The 15,772-nt window shown below is 39.1% G+C and overlaps 5 protein-coding genes across 9 annotated transcripts; 2 read left to right on the forward strand and 3 right to left on the reverse strand.

The window, feature by feature from the left end:
• Positions 1-115: 115 nt before the first annotated feature.
• On the reverse strand, positions 116-1,532 carry LOC110190987 (uncharacterized). The gene is made up of 3 exons (XM_020961698.2): positions 1,396-1,532; positions 305-766; positions 116-246 (listed from the first exon to the last, which is right to left on the reverse strand). Exons 1-3 carry the CDS (start codon positions 1,505-1,507, stop codon positions 167-169), a joined length of 654 nt encoding a protein of 217 aa, XP_020817357.1. The 5' UTR covers positions 1,508-1,532; the 3' UTR covers positions 116-166.
• 5PtaseI (inositol polyphosphate-5-phosphatase A) lies at positions 510-7,895 on the forward strand. 4 transcript variants are annotated; one of them, XM_020961695.2, is made up of 11 exons: positions 1,294-1,492; positions 1,692-1,814; positions 2,849-3,042; positions 3,207-3,437; positions 4,009-4,188; positions 4,247-4,419; positions 4,482-4,569; positions 4,627-4,782; positions 4,843-5,082; positions 5,720-5,756; positions 7,407-7,895. In XM_020961695.2, exons 3-11 carry the CDS (start codon positions 2,965-2,967, stop codon positions 7,697-7,699), a joined length of 1,476 nt encoding a protein of 491 aa, XP_020817354.1. In that variant the 5' UTR covers positions 1,294-1,492; positions 1,692-1,814; positions 2,849-2,964; the 3' UTR covers positions 7,700-7,895. The 4 variants fall into 4 exon arrangements, with proteins under 4 accessions (XP_086695603.1, XP_020817354.1, XP_020817353.2 ...); XM_086839477.1 differs by lacking the exons at positions 2,849-3,042; positions 7,407-7,895 and adding an exon at positions 510-632 and having other exon boundaries at positions 5,720-7,301; XM_020961694.2 differs by lacking the exon at positions 7,407-7,895 and having other exon boundaries at positions 5,720-7,301.
• Positions 7,887-9,294, reverse strand: bai (Transmembrane emp24 domain-containing protein bai). The gene is made up of 5 exons (XM_020961699.2): positions 8,712-9,294; positions 8,520-8,640; positions 8,387-8,457; positions 8,191-8,317; positions 7,887-8,128 (listed from the first exon to the last, which is right to left on the reverse strand). The coding sequence occupies exons 1-5, from the start codon at positions 8,889-8,891 to the stop codon at positions 8,007-8,009; spliced, it is 621 nt and encodes a 206-aa protein (XP_020817358.2). The 5' UTR covers positions 8,892-9,294; the 3' UTR covers positions 7,887-8,006.
• Positions 9,295-9,423: 129 nt separating this feature from the next.
• On the forward strand, positions 9,424-15,482 carry Ythdf (YTH domain-containing family protein). 2 transcript variants are annotated; one of them, XM_020961583.2, is made up of 10 exons: positions 9,427-9,599; positions 9,665-9,698; positions 9,862-9,883; positions 10,011-10,109; positions 10,200-10,307; positions 12,358-12,452; positions 12,542-12,688; positions 13,185-13,930; positions 13,990-14,908; positions 14,968-15,482. In XM_020961583.2, exons 2-10 carry the CDS (start codon positions 9,681-9,683, stop codon positions 15,007-15,009), a joined length of 2,196 nt encoding a protein of 731 aa, XP_020817242.1. In that variant the 5' UTR covers positions 9,427-9,599; positions 9,665-9,680; the 3' UTR covers positions 15,010-15,482. The 2 variants fall into 2 exon arrangements, with proteins under 2 accessions (XP_020817241.1, XP_020817242.1); XM_020961582.2 differs by having other exon boundaries at positions 9,424-9,698.
• On the reverse strand, positions 11,057-12,139 carry LOC110190923 (purine nucleoside phosphorylase). Its single transcript, XM_020961585.2, has 2 exons — positions 11,210-12,139; positions 11,057-11,147 (listed from the first exon to the last, which is right to left on the reverse strand). Exons 1-2 carry the CDS (start codon positions 12,038-12,040, stop codon positions 11,112-11,114), a joined length of 867 nt encoding a protein of 288 aa, XP_020817244.1. The 5' UTR covers positions 12,041-12,139; the 3' UTR covers positions 11,057-11,111.
• Positions 15,483-15,772: the final 290 nt, after the last annotated feature.

The following is a 15,772-nucleotide window of genomic DNA, read 5'->3' on the forward strand; positions in this document are numbered from 1 at the left end:
TTTGGATTTGAAACAGATTATTTAACTTACCCAACAATTAAGTTAGATTCAATCTGAACATATACTATTAAATTTATTTATAAGAAAGAGTCTAACAAATAAATAATCAAATTGGGTTGTAATACAATTTTTAACAATACTTATAATCTAATTTTGGTTCGTTCCTCTACACTCTCCTTCCTTCAAAATTCTCTATTGAATTTATTACAAAATCGTACAGATCTTCGATTTGCTGTGTTAATTTATCTGAAAAGAAAGAAATTATTACTTTCAATCGAAGAACGGATTTTAAAAAACTTTTTACCCTTATCGGTTTCCACAAATTTACTTTCCATTCCGTCACTTTCGCCAGACCCCGAAGACATCATATCCTCTTTGAAGAGGTTCTTCAGCTTTGGAACTACCAATAGCAGGAAAATCAGGCCGATGAACTTGACAATTTTCTTGAATATCAAAAGCTTTATCAATATCTTTCCGAGCGTATACAAATTGATCTTGGACTTTATTTTTTCCAGAAACCAGGAGTCATGCGAATAGGGCATAGGAGGAGCTGGCTTATAAAAAGGAGGAGGTGGTGGACCGTACTGAGGATAGCCAAGAGGTGGTGCTCCATATTCAGGCGGGGGTGGCAGGTAATTGTTGTTTGGAGGTGGGTTATATTGATATCCATTGTTTTGCGGCGGTAGATACTCAGGTGCAGGCGTGGCTGGAGGAAGGTAGCTGTTGCTGGGAGGCGGATTATAGTTATAGGCTCCACTGTCATTGCCTGTATAATTATAAAATATAAATCAACGCAAATTAATAGATGAAACATTAAATAATTTAGCTGAAGTAATATCTTTATAATAAATCCTTTGAGAATCCAAGTATTATTATAATACTAGTAAAAAGCTTGTTACGTTGTAAAGGAATCATTTCCGACCCTATAAATTATATATAGTCTTGATCAGCATCAAAAGCCAAGTCCATTTAGCCATTTCAGACAGAAAAAAAATGTTGACCCATTTTTTCAAAAATGTATAAGGGGTTAAAATCGTTAAAATTGTCAAAAATTTGCAAAAATTAAAATTTTTTAAAATATTAAAATAAGAATGCAGCTTTTTTAACCTATTAATCGATGAGTTCTTTAAACTTAGATTTTTGAATGTAGCTTCCTTTCTTGCTTTTTTTAAAACTGATATTCCTATTTGATTATTAAAAAGTATGTTAGATAAACAATTTTTAATCATTTATTGGTCGTTAGAGCAGTAAATTTCAAGATCACGTCTTATAAATGTCACACTTTTTTTTTAGAAATCAAGTATTATAACACATAATCTCCGAAATATAAAGTTTTATTGGATTTTTTGGCGATTTGATTGGAATTTCTTAAATCCTTTTACAAATTTCACGCACCGAAATCCAATGAATTCGAGTTCTGGACATCCCCGGAATAGCTATCCGGTACCGCGACACATGCGCAAATGCAGAAGGCGCAAATGAGAACGGAAAGGTATGTATTCCGCATTTTGACGATCGCGGTAAGATATGAATTAAACGGTTCCTAAAAATACAATAAACGGTTTTCGCGCCGTCCGTTGGCTTTATAAATTTCGAACAGAAAATATTTTGTTGCAAAGAAAATATCTGGCCGACCACGGATGTATAAGTATGTGCAAGTATTTATAACTGCCATTTCGTTTTCCCCGTAGGGTCTTGAATCACTTGTGTATTCTTTCAAGAAATGTGGCTACCAACCGTCGGCTCACGTGTGCTGTTCAGTATTCATGGTACGTGCACTGGGTTGGATTGCGTTCCGAGATTTCGAAAGAGAGGTAACAAAAAGTTCAATATAACTTTCACTAGCCAACTTTCAAAAGGGCTGGATTTAGCTACTGAAGCCTATATAGTATCTGTGAATGGGGCTTTGAGTTTTTGTCCACTTTATTTTGACAAACTGTCAAAACTTGTTTTGTGGAAAGAAACGATTTGCATAACTGACACACATTTTAAACTACACATTAAAACACTTAACAGGTGCATTTAATGTGGTCTGTTCAATAATTGATCAATTAAAATGTCTAGACTCTTAATTTTAATTAATTAATGATAAATAATTGGGTCACTTATTCTAAATTCAATACTTTATTAAAGAATTCAGAATAATCAGAGTAGAGGCCATCTAAGGCATAATTTCTTAAGACCAACGTTGATTGTTAACTTTATTGCAGTCTTTTTCTATGTCATATAAGTTTCTCGCTACAAATTTTACTTTTTTATGGCCTTATGTAAAACTAAACTGGCTAATTATTAACTATTTTATAGCATATTCCAAAAAGTCTTGTTATGTCTTACAAAAACAAACATTTTCATACCTTTCAAATACTATGTATTATTGGGAGTACAAACTGTGCCCAAAAACCGATTTCCTTTTCCGGGTATGCTCATAACATAAACTATGAATCTCTTACTTGGTTAATGGGCTACAGCACAGCTTGAATTCATAATTTGGGAATGCATTTATTCATATTTAATTATAGGAACACTGAAAACATATAACTATTTAACTAAATTTTTAAATATGTATTATGTACATGTAATAAAACTTCAACAACAAACTAAACTTTGTTATACATTGTATATTTTATATTGCCAAATATCAGTGAATTATTTACCTTTTTTAAGTTATTTTTCATTTACTTAGACCGATTTTCCAATGTCTAGATAAAGTTAACCCAACCTTCGTAACACCTTTAAGCTTAACCATAAATAATTGGGAAGCTGGCGCCAAATATTTAAATATCATATTCGACCCGCGAAAACGCCCATAGAAAAATACTAAAAAACGCACAAAATATCCTAATTTTAGTCGGGTAGCACCGCCACACTGCGCCTTTTGCCAATTAGTATTTACATTTTTCAATTGGAGATAGCTAAGGAAAAGTCAATAAAATTGTTGCATCGCTGGGGAAACAGGAGCAACAAATGGAAGCAGCACAGGAAGACGGGCTCAGCACAGATGTATTGCTGGTCACCGCGAACGTGGGCAGCCTGTTCGAGGATGTGAGTGCGCGGAGAGGAAGAGGCGTACATGTTTACGTATGGTACATACATACTGATGCGTAAATACGCATATTTATGTATGGACCCACTGACATAAATATGTATCTATGTGCCCTGCTTGCAAACAAACTAAACTTGTATCTCCGATAATTGTGTTCTTGCAGCCGGACAGACTCCTGCAGCTATGGCTCCATGAGTTCCTCGCGAAGGTGTCCCATCTCCAGCCGCGATTTCTGGCCCTGCATCTGCAGGAGGTGGGTGGGAAGACGTACGAAAAGTCCATGGAGTATGTCCAGGAGTTCATCAAATGCCTGTGCGATGACCCCGAAATGGGGGCGTACACCTGCGTGCATATCTTCATGGACGAGGACTTCAAGTCGGCCGAGCATTTCACGGTGAGTGAAGAATCGTGTTTGTAGGTCACTTTGAAAGCACCCAACGAGAATTTGTGTATCATCAGTTTTAACATTTAAATAGGCGGCTCTCATTTTGTATGTTGATGATTGTTCTAATGGGTCAATCAATAATACACCAAAATAGCCAGAGTATCTTAATATAATCTTATGGGCATAAATAATGTATGTATCTATTTCATTCAACGTTCGTGGCCAAAGCCATCAAGTCTTTGTTTACGCATAAAACATATTGCTATCAAACGAATGGCATTCCTTTTCCGGCTGTTTTTTATTTAAATCAAAGCATTGGAATTCTTAGATTTACAGAAAGCTTGAAACTGGTGGCTTTTTTACGTTTTGTGAAAAAATTACAGGGAATATTGGGCTCTCTGGAAGCCGAATAAGCATGCTGAAGCCATACAAAGCCACAAATATTGATACATTATGTTCGAAAACTATTTAATAGAAAATTTACATAAAGAACTAAAGATGTGATTTTCCGAATCAAAAATATCTGCTTTATAATTATGAAATATACCTAATCAAATATAACTACTTTCTTCCATTTCAGGCGCTGGGAAGTCTCTATTTTGTCCATCAAGATGTTGCTTCATTAAAGTTATGGAATTTCTTAACACACAGCTGGGAAGAAAGTCTTTCTGATATCAAAGATAAGCATATATATTCCGGAAACATAGAAACCATAGCCACCAAAGAGAAATCGAAGTTCCCACAGCATTTCTTTCCAGAGGTGACCACAACATACTCCTAATTTTAACAAAATATTGAAGATATTCTTCTAACTTCAGTGCAAATGGTCGCGAAAGGGATTTATGCGAACCCGTTGGGAAATCAATGGGACTGTTATCGATCTAGTCAACATACACTTATTCCATGATGCATCCAATCTGGCTGCCTGTGAAAACTTTCCCTCTGTTTACTGCAAGACCAGGAGAAGAGCTCTAGTTCACACTATTGAAAGGTACATAATTACCAGATAATCTATTTAAATTGGTAAATAATTTAATTAAATTTCAAAACCAGGTTCCATTTGGACGAACAGAATGGCACAGTGCCATTTTTCCTTTTTGGGGATTTTAATTTTAGATGTGACACCGAAGGGGTTGTGAAAGTAAGTTTGCCATCTAATCCAACATGAGAAGTAATTTAATCCAGTCTTTCTCGACAGGAATTAACTCAGAACTTGACCGCTCATCGCGTTCAAAATATCAAGAATGAGAACGATAAAATCCATTATCGAAACTCAACCGGAGACAATGTACTTACCGTGGGAAAAAAAGAATTTAGTCATGCCGATCATCAGCTTAAGTTCAAAGAAGACTGGGTAAGAATATTAACGCAAGTAATACAAATTCAAAATTTTAATTATTTTATTCGATTGTAGCTAAAGAAATTTGACAGAGAGCTGGAGCCGCTTAAGGACGTCCTAGTCGAATATCCCATTCAGTTTATACCGTCATATCCCTTTGAGGAGGATCCCGAAATGCCCACCGATTACATGTCCACCCGCTGTCCGGCCTGGTGCGATCGCATCTTGATGAGTCCCCAAGTCCATGAGATTATACGAAACGACGAGTGGACATACGGAATGATCGGTGAAGGAGTCTGCATGGGCGACCACAAGGTAAAGTTATATCTAAACCATGTACTTTCCTCCATTTGTTAAACTACAGAAGCAATCTAAAAGTACTTACAAATCTCGATTGTCTTCCACTTTGCGCCACTTTTGAAAAATATTCTTGCTCTTCGCTCTATTAGAAGCTTCCATTTGTTTCCGAATGCCTTAGTCGATCCAGGCTGTTTCTAATTCTGCTTCTCTACCTAACAAACTTTGTTTCCCTTCGGCATGGTGTCGCTTATTCCACTTTTGATCCACGCTTACTATAACCACTCTCTCCTTATGAAACAAGCAACACTTGTCGGCTTCAGCTAAGCATGTTGTAAATATATATAGTAATATATTTCAGAATTATATAAAATATATCTTTCGAATTTAAAAAGCAAACAAGCAAAGAACTTGTAAAGGGTAAAAAATGTTTACAGTCCGACTAGTTTGTAATTTTAGCATCCAAGTAAGCCATAACTTTTCTTAAATATTTTGATAGATCTGCAAGGATATTTTGAAAGGCTTCGGGGCTTCGAAGCTAAACTTCTTTCTATATAAAACCAAAAAAGAAATAAATAAAAAGGCTAGGTTTACAATATATATTGAAAAATTCCATCGGTTTAATAATTAATATATCTTCTTTTTCGTCATGTAGCCTGTTTACTTAACTGTCCGTCTTAAACAAAACAAAGGTACTTATAGATCTTGTGATTGCAACGACACGCATACTACTTACGCCAAACCCAACGAAATCTCAACATCAACACCACCACCTCTGCCCGCAGTCAAACTGAATTATTATTGTCCCTATTCGAACAAGCTCTTTGAGGATATAGCAACCAGTTCCAAGCTGATCAATGAAACGGAGGCCCGCAATATGTACAATTCCCTAAAGATTAGTCATAACGAGGCTGAGAGTGCCGCGGAGGCGACCAAAGCGAATTGCCCGAATTTTCCGAATATTAGTATTAACATAATTGACTCCGACAATATTTGCATGTGCCTGTGCGCCCATCTCTCTAGCAATAATCTGCAGTTCGACGATAGTAACAATCGAACTGGCGAGGCCATCTGTCCCATGTGCCGAAACATAATCAAAAGGCAACCGGTCGCGCATCGATACAAGCTGTTATCCAAGCGCCTAATGCTGACGCAGGAGATCATTATTAACCGAATAGACACACAGCATCTTAGCACGGACTCTGAGCGGCTGTATGAAGACCCGTACACGCCAGAGAGCACAGAGTCGCACTCGCCGTATCCGGAGGTCACGAGCTCGTGCACCTCCACCTCGAGCAGTTCACGGAGTCCATTCGACCGTAGGCTTATGCCACATGATAGAATTTCGGAAAGTAAAGTGGGGGAATCTGAGGAGGCCACCTCACCGCCTGGCTTAGAGACGGGTGATACCGAAATCAGGGAGAAGCCTTCCCGGGGCACCGTAACTCCTGGCCAGCTAAAGTCCCGACTAGAGACACTAAAGCGCTTGTCCATCAAAGACGAGAACGACGACAGAGATAATGATGATGATGATGATGATGATGAGGCGGGAAGAGCGGGTGATGTTGATCGAGTTGAAACTCCAAACGCTGCTACGGCTCCAACGCGCAGCTCCAAACGCAATTCTAGTGTTATTCCTATGTGTTGTACCATTCATTAATTCCAGTTTGTTGTTATTTTGATTTATATTTTGTTTTTAAGTATTAAGTATTTTAAGACTTGCATTATTTTATATAATTTACTATAGACGAAAAATTCCCGTCTATCTGCATGCACACAAAGGGCGCGCGTATTTACCAAAAACTTTGCTAGCCAATTTAAAAATATTTTTTTTTTATAACGCGCCTTGCTTTTATTTATAAAATTATTTTATAAATGAATATCGTCTAATCTCTGCATCCCTTTTAAGTGCAATTATCTTACAAAATCAACTGGCAAAAACATTAATATAATGTTAAGTTGATCTTTTCTTTAGTTTATAAATGTAAACTGTTGTTGTGTAAATAGATTATAAGTACCCGAATCTTATGTTGGCAGTTTAAATACGTACTATATGCTTTTTAAAAGTATAAATTGTAGCTGCAATCATTTTAAAAATCTTAAGTTTATTTTTGTTCCTTTATGTCGTAGCAGCCCGAATTAAAATATTGTTTTAAATCTGTGTTTTATTTACGTGTATTGTTTATTATGTGTTCGTCATTTTTAAGATAAAATAAATTACGTTTTTTACCTCACAACATATTTTCAGTTGTTTCTTATTCTTTTTGAAGTGCGTTTCAATTATAAGTTATACGCTATAGTCCCCTATAACCCTTTTTTTCTGATCTCTGTTCTTGTTGTAGGACCCGCTGACCCCATTAGTTGTTCCAAGCTTCCGGAGGGCTTGGCGAATTTGGTAAATCAGTCGCTGAATGATGAAAGCCTGTGGATGGAGCAGTCTGCTGTGGACGATTCACATACCAGTTCTCTTGGAAAATCGCGCTACATACTGATGAAGCCAGCAGCCTCCACAACAAGCCCCAGAAAGCAGAGTACCGTTGAGGAGGGGGCTGCGGCTTTTACAAGTGAGGAATGCAAGGAGGAGGATGCTCTCGAGACCGAGAGTACCATGTTGCTGAAGGAAACAACCGTCTAAGCGAAGAGCTTCGGGTGGGGGCCCATCAATTAATGCTAATGCTAAACTGAGCCAATAACTTGTACCGTGTGGTTTTGTGTTTATGTACCTGTTATGTTTAACGCGTCCAATACGAGCTATTTGTATTTAGTTGTCACACCGCCAAGACACTGTTGTGAGAAAAGCTGTCGAAGTAATAAAATATACATACGTGGTAGTTGCATTTATTTCAGAAAAACGCTAAAAGGAGAGATGATGAATTTTAAACCAGGCAATATTTAAACGCACTTCCACGCCCAAAAGGACTACGGCTAAGCGACGACTAATTCTACTCGATGAGTTTTTTGGCTTTGAAATATCTACGGAGATACAGCACTTGCCACGTCGCCAGGCCGAGCAGGCAGCACATGCTGAAGATGCTGAAGAAAAGGACGCGGCTGTTGGTTTTCTCTGTGGATGTAACAAGGAAAGGGATTAAATGGGTTTTTAGGCTCTAGTACTCTTACTCATACCATTGGTGTCGCGCATCTCCTCCTCCCGTTTGCGCATAAGTACGAAATCCCTAACAATAGAGTCTGAGAGGTCTTCCAATCGCTTGAGATCAACTTCCAGGGGCTTCAGCTTGCTGGCTTCACCAATCTGATTTTCAGGAAAAATACATGTCAGTTTAAATCTTAAGATAATTCAAGGATTTAGGGATTAACTCACGCCTTCGTAGCTCTTGGTTTCCACACCCTTTTTGGTGTTCAGCGAAACTTCCTGAGATATTCCGCGTTGATCTGAAGAATAAAGGAGGGAAAGTAAGACTTTGATTGGCAGCTTGAAGCCCATGAAAACTTACGTGCAGGCACTTTGGATATAAAGCATATCTCGTAGGCGTCGTATACCTCGGACATGAAACTGAACTTGCCCTTGGTGATGTGCTCCTTCTGCGACAGGATGTGTCCTTTGGTGTCGCGGGCCTGAAACGGCGATACACAGTGGATTAAACAGAAACCAACTACTTTAAAATGCTTGAATTGCAGAAACCCACGATGTAGTCGATGATTTGGCCGGGCACGTCAGACACCTCGTATTCGCCCATGACCAGTTGGTTCGCCTGGATGTCTTCCTTGAGGCACTTCTGCGTGTTTGGTGGCAAGTGGAACATGACGCCATGGCTGGACCAGGCGCAGGCCATCAGCAGGCACAGGAAAAACGCTGCCCTCGCCATTTCTCGAATTTAAATATAGTAAAATCTACGGCTGACAAAGATGAGGTGGCTATTAGAGCTGACACTATCGGGCAAATCGGCAGCATCGATTGTTCTCAGACTCTCTTGATCCAAGGCGGTCACACTGCTTTTTTACTTGTATTAAATTTACACTTCTTGCACTTGTCTCGTTCTAAGTACGTCGTTGATAGCTTGCTAGATGTACTAAATTCATCCACCCTCCATTTATAAAAAAGTAAAGCGCCAACTTAAGTCCATAAGATCAGAAATAATAAATAAAGTGCATTTAAGTATCTTATCGAAATATCGATTAAAGCTATTCAACTCTGCCGGTGATTTTGATATTAAGTGTTGTAAAAATACCACAATTTATATGTTTTTTTAAGAAATACGTTTTAAAAGCAAAGACAACACATGGCATACTTGGTTATTGGTTTTGAAAACAAAAAATTGTAACTTTCAAAAGCTTCACGTTCGAATCCACAGCCGTTATTTGTGTGTTTATAACGTCGCTTTCTGCGGTGATAACGCCGTTGCTGGAAATAGACGGCCTCGGAAGCGTTAAGAATTTTATCAGTGTATTGGTTAATGTGCGTGTGGTGTCAGTGTATGTGATTCTTAAAGTAAAAAATATATCGGAGTTTATAAAAACTTTTAACCAACAAACTATACCTGCCTTGTGTTTTTATATCATTTATTTTAAACGGGGTAATTAAGCGAAAGTCAGCGCACTGAATTCCGCCCCGCAAAACTAAGCTATTTCCTATTTGCAGGCAAAAAGTGCAGCAAATGTCAGGCGTGGATCAGGTAATTGTATTTTGCATACACACATATGTACATACATATGTTCAATTCGATTTAGTCGGGGAGCTCTGTGCAGGGAGATGTTTGTGTACATACATCGGAATGATGTATACATAATAACGAAGACGCTTAAGTAATAAATTAACCTGCTGTGTTTTTGTTTCAGATGAAAATACCAGGAAACACAGGTATATAACCCACCACCACCATTAAACCCAACGGCGGCAGCGGCTGGGGCCTCCTCCCTCGCCACCGCTCTTGCCCCTGCGTTTTTAATGCGACTTTTTTCTCTGTTTACAATGTTTAAAAATACAGTTAAATCGGTCGAGGAGCGCAATATACCATGGAGTCAGCAAGTCGATGAGGCCTCGTACGAAAATCTGTCTTCTCCCACTCAAGATGAAGTCTCCGCCGGTATGTTTAATTACTTCTTTTACCTAGTAGTTGAACCCAATAGCTAACTTGAACTTGATTCCTCCCACTCTCCTCCCCTCGCCGAAAAAGCCAACGAAAACTCCATGCAATTCCAATATCCGCCGTTTAACTTTAAGGAGAATTGCAGCGCCCCATGGAGTAATATGAACAAGGGCCGCAAGATAAACGCCAACCATGGTATGTATAACTGTTTAGCGCCGACCACCAGCAGCAACAGCAAAAGCAACAGCACCCCGAGTGCATTCGTTCGTTCTCGCTAACTGGTTTTTCGACTCTAGGAACTGGGAACTCTGTATGCATGGGCTAGTTGGTGCGTCGCGAAATCCTCCTATTTGCTTCCGATTGGAGAAATAGTCAATGCGCTAGCGCTAGCTTGCTCTGAATAAAATCTTTCAGAGTTTTGTGCAAAATAGAGATTAATCTGGTTTGTGGGAGTCACCAAAGGCTTTCATTTCGGACATATTAGGTAGTTGGGATTGTTTTTTATCCTAAAGTAGTTTTCTTTTAATACTTTTTATTTTTATACCCATGCAATGGTATTACAATTGTAGTATCGATGTGAAGGAGTCATTTCTTACCCTATAATTCATTTATATTCTTGATCAGCATCGACAACCGAGTCGATCTAGCCATCTCAAACAGAACAAATTTTTAAAGCTAATTTTTACCAAATTTTATAAGGGGTTACATCGTTAAAATTTTCAAAATTTAAAAAAAAAATTTTAATTTTAATAATTTTGAACTGAGATTTGTTAATCTTGTAAAAACTAATTTGGGAAAGCTTTCTGATTCCAAATTAGTGATTTTTTTTTAGCTTAGTTATGGGTTTGTTTAAACATTGATTTATCGTAATAAATGACATTTAAAAACTACGATAAATATTGATTCAAAGTAATTATTAGAATCCCCCAAAATGAAAAATTCAATTCGTTTTTTATCCAAAAAATATATTTAAACCAAATTTAACAAGGGATTACACTATTATTTACTGTTCGCGAAGTTACTGCACACCAATACCTATTGAGGTAAAGTAATTTTAATGATCAGAAAAGTTCAAACGCTAATACCACCAGACTTACCTTTGCCTTCAGAATATCCTCAGCCCAATCCTCTTTAGAAATACTCTTTATGGCCGAAACCATTACGTTCTGGAGGTTCTCGGCTTGTTTTTTAAAGATATAGATTATTTCGTGGGTCGTGGCGTTCGGTTGCTTGGCACACCAGCATTCCATGTTAGTGACCAGACCCAAAGAGGCAAACAGAATGCCGGCCTCCTTGGCTAAGGTGGCCTCGGGGCACAACGTCATGCTTAGGAGATCAGCTCCCCACTTGCGGTACATGTTATTCTCGGCCATGGTCGAATAACGAGGTCCTTCGATGGCCAGCACCGTGGCGGAGGATCGCGTGGGAAACTCTAGCTCCTGGGCGGCGTCCAAAAGATGCTTACGGGTGCGGTCACAAAACGGAGGGGTCATGGGAACATGGCAGACGCCCAGAGGACTGCCTGGCGCGCCATCATAAAAGGTCTGGGCTCGCCTGGACGTGTGATCTATGAAGTCGTCTGGCACAACCAGCATTCCCGGCTGTATTGTGTCACGTAGGGAGCTGTAGGTATTGCTCACCAAGATGTGGGTGCAGCCCATCTTGCGCATGGCCCACACGTTGGCCCGGTAGTTGATATTTGAAGGCATGATATCGTGGAGTCGACCATTCCTTGACAGGAGGCACACATTGACACCTTCAATTTGGCCATCGATGATCACGTCTGATGGCCTCCCGAACGGCGTACACACTGCATATTCCATGCGCTCTGTCAGATATATCGGTGTATCGAGATTGGCCTCACCAATTATACCGATCTTGACTGGGACGGTGTCCTCATCATCGCTTTTTGATGCATCTCCCTCCATCGAAAACGTAAATTTTGACTTGTTTTTTTATCTGACAACGTGAAAATGAAGTAAAACACAAACTGTGCTGCCATTTGCTAACTTTAGAGACTTAGATTAACGTATCTTTTTTAAAGTTTGATAAAATTAATTTTCAAGAATAGGTTCACGTGTTGGTAAGTTAGCCAAAGACTGGTTATAAACAAGAAATAATTACAGAATAGTTTGCTATTAAAACCTTTTAAGATTTGTTTATAAAATAATAATAATAGAGATTGAGATATAATTAATATTATTTTATTTGGTTTCCCATTCACAATTTGGCTCCCCCTTATTAGAATCATACAAAAGACATGGTCATAGTATTCCCAACAACACAAGACGAGACGATCTCCAAGTAAATCCTTGGAATTCCAGGAAACCCGTAACACAGGTACATATTTATTTAAACAAACACCTCAAGAATTATTAGTTCTGATTATAAAACCTAAGAAGCAAAGCTAATACTATTGTTTTTTCTAGACAATTCGTAATGAGAACGATCATCCATCGTCTACAAAACTGGACAACAGGGCCAGCGATGAAGCACAAAACCACGAAGTTGTCGCTGCACCCAAAAAGACAACCTGGGCGTCAATTGCCTCTCAACCGGCTAAACTAACATCCAGAGTAAGTCAAACTAGACATAGATATTTTACCGTTGAGATAAATCGATGTTCTAAATCGATATAAAAGGGTAAACCCTTACAGGGTATTATAATTTTCCTTACAAGTCTGAAACGCAGTAAAAGAGTCATTTCTGACCCAATAAACCATATACATATATTATTGATTAGCATCTCCAGCTGAGTCGATCTAGCCATGTCCGGTCCAAAAATAAATTTGTGAAATTTTTTCAAAATTTTGAAATTTTAAAAGGGGTTCCATCGTTAAAATTTTCAAAATTATACAGATTTTGTAACCTAGTAAAAAACCAGTATAGAAAACCATTCCGAATTGAAATTAATGCATTTTGGCTTAGTTATGATATGTGGAAAACTTTGATTTACCCAAAAAATTATGCTAATAATTAATCAATAAAAATATCGATTTACACTTTTTCTTTCATATTTATCTTTTAGCCTCTATCTATTTATCACTAATTCTTATTCCTGTAACATTACAGACAGCGTCCACCACTTCCAACAACAAGAAAAAGGGTCCCGGCATGCCCCCGCCACCAATGGTGCCAGGAAAGCACAACCTAGATGTTAATGTATGGGACTTACCGAATAACAAACCTCCTCTTGTACCCTCTCCCCCGTCGCCCATCGATCTGGGCTACTCTGACTTGAGTTCGGACTTTTCCATCTCTGGCAATAATCATGGACAGGCCCCGCAGTTGGGCACACGCACAGAAAAGGTGCACAAGGATACGGAGAACTTCCAAAAGTATGAGAACAAGGGCCTGGGCACCAACATCAACCACAACCACCACAACAATAATAATTTCAACAGAGCGAAGATCTCACCAACGGGTCCGGTTCGGAATCCCAGAAATATGGGATCCATCCAGCAGCATCACCCAGCCCAGCAGCACCATGCAGCCCCACGTCCCGCGAACAATGCAGGCCCAGGTCCCTTTGGTCCACCCAATAACCAGGCTAGGCGGCATGATGGCGCCGGCGGTGCGCCCCATCCAAACCGAAATATTGAGCGGTCGGGTAACCACTACTCGAGTTTCCGGAGCAACAGCGACTTTGAGAATACTCCCAAGTTTGAGTACCGCGAGGAAAACCATTCGCGACCTGTGGAAGCAACGTCCACAACCGAAGAGGTGCCTGTCGATCCCCAACTTTTGTTGGACGAATTAAAAGACAAAAACAATTATAATCCGAAGGTTGTGGATTTGAACAAAGCCACTTCAACAAGGTAAATAGGAGGATATCAAGAGATACACATGAGTCTTTAACCATTTTAAATTGTTGCAGGTTCTTTGTCATCAAATCGTATTCCGAAGATGACATCCACCGCAGTATAAAGTATGAGATTTGGTGTTCAACCGACCATGGAAATAAGAGATTGGACGATGCCTTCAAGGAGCGCCACAAAGAGGGCGGCAACATCATGCTGTTCTTTTCGGTGAACGGCTCTGGCCACTTCTGTGGCATGGCACAAATGATGACTGCGGTGGACTACAACTCCACATCCAGTGTTTGGTCGCAGGACAAGTGGAAGGGAAAGTTTAAGGTGAAATGGATATATGTGAAGGATGTGCCTAATGGAAAGCTGCGTCACATTCGATTGGAAAACAATGACAATAAGTCGGTAACGAATTCGCGGGATACCCAGGAAGTACCTAACGATAAGGGAATCGAGGTGCTGCAGATATTACACTCGTACAACCACTCAACGTCCATATTCGACGACTTCTTCCACTACGAAAAGAAGCAGGAAGAGGAAGTCTCCTCAAAGCGACCGCCCTTGCATGGCCCAGAGGGTAACAGCCAGGCGCAAGCCCCCCTTAGTCGCAGTTTCAATCGTCACACTGACGATAAGGAGCCACGGGAACGCGATAGTCGAAGCGGCGGCGGCGGCATGTCACAAAAACACTTCAACGCTGGCGGAGCTGGCTTCCGCAATCCAATACACAGAGCCGGGGGAAGCAATTACAGCGAGTATCGTAGGGGCAACGACTATCAGTTCAAGGACAGAGACAGTCTGGACTTTGACAGAGAAAATGACTTTGGAGCCCACTACGGAGGAGCCAACAGCAGGAAGAATGAATATCAGCAGAACAATACCAACAAAAGCCGGTTAAAAAACCGAGATCGTGATTTCAGCACTGAACAAATGAAGATCGATGTACGCTTTCGGGCGGGTCTATCCACATCTAAGGATTTGCCAAGGGTAAGTCGGCAGCCGAATATACCTTCCATATACATTACTCATCCGTTTCTATTTTAAAGGACACCGACAAGGATAAAATGCGAAGCAATGAATATTCATAAACTTACCAAGCTGATGATGCGGATAGAATTCGTTTTTTAAATGATATTGAATGGACTCCCACAATCCGTTGAATTGCTTAGAGCCGTTAAATTATAATTTTTAGATTTTTTTTAAACATTGCGTGTACAAGATAAACCCCGACCGATCGATTCATGAAGAACATACAAACAAAACGAACATGTGTGGGAATTTAGGATTAATGATTAAAATATGATAACATTTTTACGTAATTATTTATTACAATATTTATATAAATCTATTGACGCTCACATTGAACAGTTCATATAAAGATAATGATCGATTTTGCCGATATACATATACAACATTTATAAACACCAAGGAGTCTGCTTCAGCCATTCCTTGTAGTTGCACTGTAACAATTTATACAACTTATTTGAATCTAAAGTGTACACGACTTATGTATGTATAATATAATTAAAGTAACCAATCCATCATTTATTCATTGACTAAACTACGAGCATCTCTTAATATATATATTTAAATGTAGTTATGTGTAAGAGATTGATTGATCAAAACTCTCCCTCTCCCCCCTTTCCAACAAGCTTCAAATAGAGCATTTGAGAATAATACACGCGTAAAGCAATAATATGGGCCGAAAAAAATTACTTTCACAGCGCTATCCAATAATTATACGTTAGTGGAAGACTGAAACACTTTAATAAAAAGAGTCATGTACGTAACGAAACATTTAATTCAACAAATAGAACGAAATTTCTCCAATCTGAGGAGTAATTTTTCCTG

The sequence above is a fragment of the Drosophila serrata genome, unplaced genomic scaffold, assembly GCF_035046125.1.
Source record: "Drosophila serrata isolate PLE 108 unplaced genomic scaffold, ASM3504612v1 contig_376, whole genome shotgun sequence".
NCBI classification, from domain to species: domain Eukaryota; kingdom Metazoa; phylum Arthropoda; class Insecta; order Diptera; family Drosophilidae; genus Drosophila; species Drosophila serrata.

Coding starts and splice junctions, on each gene's coding strand:
- 5PtaseI (XM_020961694.2), top strand. CDS start 2,965: ATGGAAGCAGCACAGGAAGACGGGCTCAGCACAGATGTATTGCTGGTC. Junction 4,783..4,842: donor TTAAGTTCAAAGAAGACTGG/GTAAGAATATTA, acceptor ATTCGATTGTAG/CTAAAGAAATTTGACAGAGA. Junction 5,083..5,719: donor TCTGCATGGGCGACCACAAG/GTAAAGTTATAT, acceptor TTCGTCATGTAG/CCTGTTTACTTAACTGTCCG.
- LOC110190923 (XM_020961585.2), bottom strand. CDS start 12,040: ATGGAGGGAGATGCATCAAAAAGCGATGATGAGGACACCGTCCCAGTC. Junction 11,148..11,209: donor AGGATATTCTGAAGGCAAAG/GTAAGTCTGGTG, acceptor TTACCTCAATAG/GTATTGGTGTGCAGTAACTT.
- Ythdf (XM_020961582.2), top strand. Junction 12,453..12,541: donor CCAGGAAACCCGTAACACAG/GTACATATTTAT, acceptor TGTTTTTTCTAG/ACAATTCGTAATGAGAACGA. Junction 13,931..13,989: donor AACAAAGCCACTTCAACAAG/GTAAATAGGAGG, acceptor AAATTGTTGCAG/GTTCTTTGTCATCAAATCGT.
- bai (XM_020961699.2), bottom strand. CDS start 8,891: ATGGCGAGGGCAGCGTTTTTCCTGTGCCTGCTGATGGCCTGCGCCTGG. Junction 8,641..8,711: donor GCCAAATCATCGACTACATC/GTGGGTTTCTGC, acceptor TCGCCGTTTCAG/GCCCGCGACACCAAAGGACA. Junction 8,129..8,190: donor GGAGATGCGCGACACCAATG/GTATGAGTAAGA, acceptor TTACATCCACAG/AGAAAACCAACAGCCGCGTC.
- LOC110190987 (XM_020961698.2), bottom strand. CDS start 1,507: ATGCGGAATACATACCTTTCCGTTCTCATTTGCGCCTTCTGCATTTGC. Junction 767..1,395: donor CTCGAATTCATTGGATTTCG/GTGCGTGAAATT, acceptor ATAATTATACAG/GCAATGACAGTGGAGCCTAT. Junction 247..304: donor ATTTGTGGAAACCGATAAGG/GTAAAAAGTTTT, acceptor CTTTCTTTTCAG/ATAAATTAACACAGCAAATC.